This window comes from Vombatus ursinus, unplaced genomic scaffold, assembly GCF_900497805.2.
Source record: "Vombatus ursinus unplaced genomic scaffold, bare-nosed wombat genome assembly UNPS02014882.1, whole genome shotgun sequence".
In the NCBI taxonomy this organism is placed as follows: domain Eukaryota; kingdom Metazoa; phylum Chordata; class Mammalia; order Diprotodontia; family Vombatidae; genus Vombatus; species Vombatus ursinus.
Genome location: NW_020954660.1, coordinates 88,452 through 93,821, shown reverse-complemented (window position 1 = coordinate 93,821; position 5,370 = coordinate 88,452). Strand labels below are relative to the sequence as shown.

The 5,370-nt window shown below is 40.7% G+C and overlaps 1 protein-coding gene across 2 annotated transcripts in view; it reads left to right on the top strand.

Moving 5' to 3' along the window:
- Nucleotides 1–4,820: 4,820 nt before the first annotated feature.
- Nucleotides 4,821–5,370, top strand: part of ZC4H2 (zinc finger C4H2-type containing) — a 16,193-nt gene continuing 15,643 nt past the window's right edge. For both annotated transcript variants that reach the window (XM_027842685.1, XM_027842684.1), the window contains exon 1: nucleotides 4,821–5,011. In XM_027842685.1, coding sequence (XP_027698486.1) covers nucleotides 4,959–5,011 — 53 coding nt within the window. In that variant the 5' untranslated portion in view covers nucleotides 4,821–4,958. The remainder of the gene's footprint in view (nucleotides 5,012–5,370) is intronic.

Sequence of the window (5,370 nt, the reverse complement as noted above, 5' to 3'; positions counted from 1 at the left end):
TAGATATAGATATAGATATAGATATAGATATAGATATAGATAGATATACATACATAGATATATAGATATCTATAGACATAGATATCTATAAACATACACATATATACACATATACACTCATACATATACATATGTAAGATCATACTTTGCTTATTTCCACCTGTCATCTGTTTTTCTGAAAGTGGATAGCATCTTCCTTCATAGGTCCAATCTTTCCATGTTTTTATAAATCAACCAGCTCATCACTTCCTATACCACTGCAATATTCCAACCCAATCACATCCTATCTAAGAGATTGTCTACAAAAGTTTTCCCCCCAATTTTCTGTATTCTTTCTATTCTTGGCTACATAGGTTTTATTTATACAAGAACATTTTAATTTAAAATAATCAAAATTATCCTTTTTATATTTCAACAATGTTCTCCCTTATAATATAGTTTAGGGTCTGATACTGCTGAATCTGCTTCCTTTAGATCTTTTTTCCTGGTTTCTTTGAAGTTCCTGACCTTTTGCTCTTCCAAATGAACTTTGTCATTATTTCTTCTAACTCAGTAAAATAATTTTTAGTGATTTAATTGGGATGACATTGAATAAATAGATTAGTTAGTCAAATTGTCATTTAAAAATTATATTGGCTTCACCTACCTATGCATATTACTTCAATTATTTAGATCTGAGTTTATTTGCATAAAAAATGTTTTATGCTTATGTTTATATAGTTGCTGTGACTGTTGTGGCAGATATATACTCAAGTATTTTATACTGTCTAGGTATTTTAAATGGTCTGACATGTAGTATAGTTCCTCTATTTTTCACTTTTGATTAAATCTATTTTAACTTTAACTTTGTCTGAAATCATGGTTACTATCTTTGTTTTTTTACATAATAGAAATTTTACTCCTGCTGTATATTTTATCTCTGTGTGTGTCTCATTTTTATAATGTTTCCTGAAAGCAACATATTGTTGAATTCAAATTTTTAATCTGCTATCCATTTCCATTTTATGGTTAAATTTGTCCCATTCATATTTACAGTTACTTGTGTATTTTCCTCCTTCCTATTTTTCCTCACTATTCTTCTCGCCCCATTTACCCTATCTCTCCTTATTCCTCTGCTTTACTTCTACCCACTACCTTGCCCTTCTATTCCTTACCCTACCCACCTCTCTAACAGTCCCTCCCTTATCCTCTCCCTCCACCCTATCCCCTTGCCCTGTTATTTCTTTCTGAATTTAAAAGACTTTTATACACACACACACATATACATACATATAGTTCCCTCTTTAATCCATTCCTGATGAGAGTAAGGTTCCAGCACTACCCACTCTCCCTGCTACTAGCTTCTATATCAATTTTTCCTTTTATGCCTCATTTGTATGAGACAATTACTCCTTTTTTATCTCTCCCTACACAGTTTCATTTTTTGTTAGAATCACCCCATTATACTCAGCTCAGCCCAAGCCTTTCTTTCAAACTACCCAAATAATGATGACAATCATAAGAGTACTGCTAATATTTTCACATATATTAAGTAAACAATTTGACTTTATGGAGTCCCTTATAATTGGTCTTTAATGTTTACCTTATATTTCTCCTGGATGTTATATGTTGAATTTTCCATTAAGTTCTGGGGTTTTTGTCACAAAAAACCTGAAAGTCTTTCAGTTCGTTAAATGTTCATTTTTTTTCCATTCAGGATTATACTTAACTTTGCTGGGTAAATTTCCCTTGGTCATAACCCCAGCTCTTTTGCTCTATGGAATATAGTATTCCAAGACCTACATTCCTTTAATGTAGCAGCTTCTAGGTCTTGTGTAATCCTTATTTTAGCTCCATGATATTTATATTGTTTTTTTTTTCCTTGTTGCTTCCAATATTTTCTCCTTAACCTGGGAGCTCTGAAACTTGGCTATGATACTCCCATAAGTTTTCCTCCTGAGATCTCTTTCAGGTGGTGATTGGTGGATTTTTTTTTCTATTTCTGCTTTGCTTTCTTGTTCTAGAACTTCAGGGCAATTTTCCTTGATAATTTCTTGTAATATTGTATCAAGATTATTTTCTTTAATCATAACTTTCAAGTAATCTGACTATTCTTATATCATCTTTCCTAGAAGCTTTCTCCAGATCAGTTGTTTTTCTGATGAGATGTTTCACTTTCTCTTCTATTTTTTCATTCATTTGATTTTGTTTTATGATTTCTTGGTCTCTTAGAATGTCACTAGCTTCTCCTTGACCAATTCTAGTTTTCAAGGAATTATTGTCTTTCTCAAGTTTTGATTCTCTATTTCAAATAGGTTGACTTTCTTTTCATAATTTTCTTGATTTTCTTGGATTGTTCTTATTTTTTTTCTCTATTTTTCCTTCAATCTCTTATTTGATTTTTAAAGGCCTTTTTAAGTTCTTCCAAGAACTCTTTTTTGTGCTTGGGACCATTTGACGTTTCTCATTGAAAAAGGAGTGGCTTATTCCATTAGTTCCATTATCTTCCTCTGAATATGAACCCAGATCTTCTCTATTCCCGTAGAAGCTATCTATGGTTGGGTTCTTTCTCTTTTACTTACTCATTTTTATTTATTTATTTATTCATTTTGTTTTATTTTGTTTTTAGCAGCTATTAGTGTCATCAAGTTCTAGTCCTGAGGCATGCGGAATGATACCCCAAGTCTCAAGTCCTTCTTACTGTTATTTTCTGAGGTCTGTCCTTGATGCCCAACCTTGGGCCCTACTCTCCACTCCTAATTCACAGCTAGGGCCCCTGGCAACACTGTCCTGCAAATGATGTTGTTCCCTTCAGTCCTTCCTGGGGCTACAAACTACAGCTCTCCTCTCTGCCCCAGAACTGAAACCAGAGACTCTACTCTCCTGCAAGTGCCCACAGCCAACAGGGTCCCAGCCTCTTGCTACTGCACTCACCAGGTGTGTACTAGCTCCTCCCCGCAGCCAAAGCCCAGGATGAGTCTGGTCAGCACAGCTGGGCTTGGTGTCCCTTGACAGTGAAAGGTCCTTCAGTCTTCCCCTACTCAGCTGTCAAACACTCCCCCCCCCACACACACTGTCTGAAAAGTGAAAGTTTCTAAGGCTGAGGCTGCCTCTCTACCCCACTGTCCCCAGGGCTTGTTTGTTGATTCTGCAGTCACCAGGAGGTGTTTGCACTTCACTTAGGCTGAACCTCTGCCCCTGGAGGTCATGTCTTTCCTGGGGTCTTCTCAAATTGTCTTAGGAGGACAACTGCTTTACCTCATGTTTATTTCTGCTGCTCTGAGGTGATATTCTGTCTTTTTTTGTGGAGGAAATTTGGAGAGCTGAAAGTTTCCTGACCTACTCCACCATGTTCCCAGAATCCTCTCCCCTCCAAGGTCTCTTCCAGCTTTGACTAACTTTCTGTGTTCTTGGGTCCTTCTCAGCTCTGACATTTTGTTCTCTCTGGTTCCTCTCAGCTCTGAAATTCCATGTTCTAAAGTCCCTTTTAGAGAAAAAGGATACGTGTGTGTGTGTGTGTGTGTGTGTGTGTGTGTACAAAAATATTTATAGCAACTCTTTGTACTGGCTAAGACTTGGAAATTAAAGGGTTGCTCACCAAGTGGGGGTAACAGGACACTTGTTGTTGTTGATCCTTCCTTTTCCAGGTGATATCTTAATTTGCGTGTGAACTGGATTTAAGAGAGGCAGAGTTACACAAAGTCATTAGCCTCATTCTCTCTTTCAGAGTCATTAAAGTTCAATGGCAGGACAAAGTCAGGAGGACTGGCAATGAACCTGGATGCAGTGAATGACTTTGGTGTGTTCCACATCTGACCAAGCTCTAAGTGCTTCATGGGATATCGGGCTAAAAGAAAGGATGAAAGAGATGGTATCAGAGAAACCTGGGAAGACTTGGATGAACTGATGCAGAGTGAAGTGAGTAGACCCAGAAGAAAATTTTAACAATAATAACGTTATGAAGAAAAACAATTATGAAACATTTAAGAATTCTGATCATTGCAATGACCAACCATGGTTCCAGAGGACCAGTGGCAAAACATACTATCCAATTCCTAAAAGAGGGGAATACAGAAAGAGAGATACATTTTTGGAAGTGGCCAATGTTGGAAATTGCTTTGCTACACTATGCGTATTTATTACAAGATTTTGTTTTCCTTTTTCTTAGATAGGGAGAGAGGAGAGAAGGAGAGAAAATAAATGCTCATTAATTAAACAAAAAAAAAAAAAGTTTAAAAAAAAAAATTCAGTTCTAACATTCTCTGTTCTAAGGTCCCTCCCCACTGGTTCTTCCAATGATTCTTTTCTCAAGTCAGTGCACCTGTCCCCCTGGGGGTCAAAGGTGGATACTGTCCTGACAAAGTCAGAACGAAAGGTGCCATCCTTTTTGATTTCAAGGCCTCCCAGCCAGGGATGCTGGGTGGCCCATCCCTGGACTCTTTGCCCAGTTGGGCAGCTCCCAGTTGGCCTCTAGGCTCCCCCAGAGACAGATACTGTGCATCTGTTCAGCTGCACTACAGCCTCCTCACCTCCCCGCCCAGTTGTCCGGTGGAAGGGCTGGGAGCTGGTGACTTAGTCCGTCTATCCCTTCCTCCCCATGCCTACATGGGCAGAGGTTGGGGTGGTGGCAGTGGGGGGAGCCTTTCCTTTTTCCCCACGAGCGAGAAAAGAAAATCCCCAATCCCGTGGACTCCTCACAACCTTTGACATAATTAACTGTGACAAATTGATTTCAAGTGCGGTGGCAGGAAGAGGAACGGGAAGGCCACGCACTATCCTCTGGGAGTTGTAGTCCACGGGAGGATGAGTTGAATGGTTGACTTCAGGCGAGGGACTACAAGTCCCAGGCGTCCTCGCGGCCGCCATCGTACAGTCTCCAAGCCCCCTGCCCAGTGGAGGGGGCTACATTGTGTCTATTGTAGCTTTTGGCCGCCTCTTCGGGAGACCTTCTCGGGACGGTGAAATCGGGCCTGAAAAGCATGGCTGATGAGCAGGAAATCATGTGCAAGCTGGAGAGCATAAAAGAGATCAGGTGAGCAGTGGGGGCATCGGGGGACCCCCGGCCCAGCACCCCTGGCTGCGACTATCCCCTCCCGCCCCCGTCCCCGCCCCTGCCCCCAAGAGAAAGAAGGTGTGAGCTTGAGGGAGGGGAGGGGAGGATGCCTAGTGATGACTGGGCTTGCACACATCTGTCCAGCTGTGGTCCTTTGGAGCATCTGGCGAGGCAGGGGTGATTTCTTAAAGATGCTCTTTTGCCCGGACCACTTGAACCTCTTCCCGCCCCTCCGGTCCCAGGAGAGAGGAAACCTACCCCACAGATCCCTTCCTTGACGGCCTTAAGAGAGCGTGAAAATCCCTGGAAGGCTAGGGGATTGCTCTCATTGACTGGGT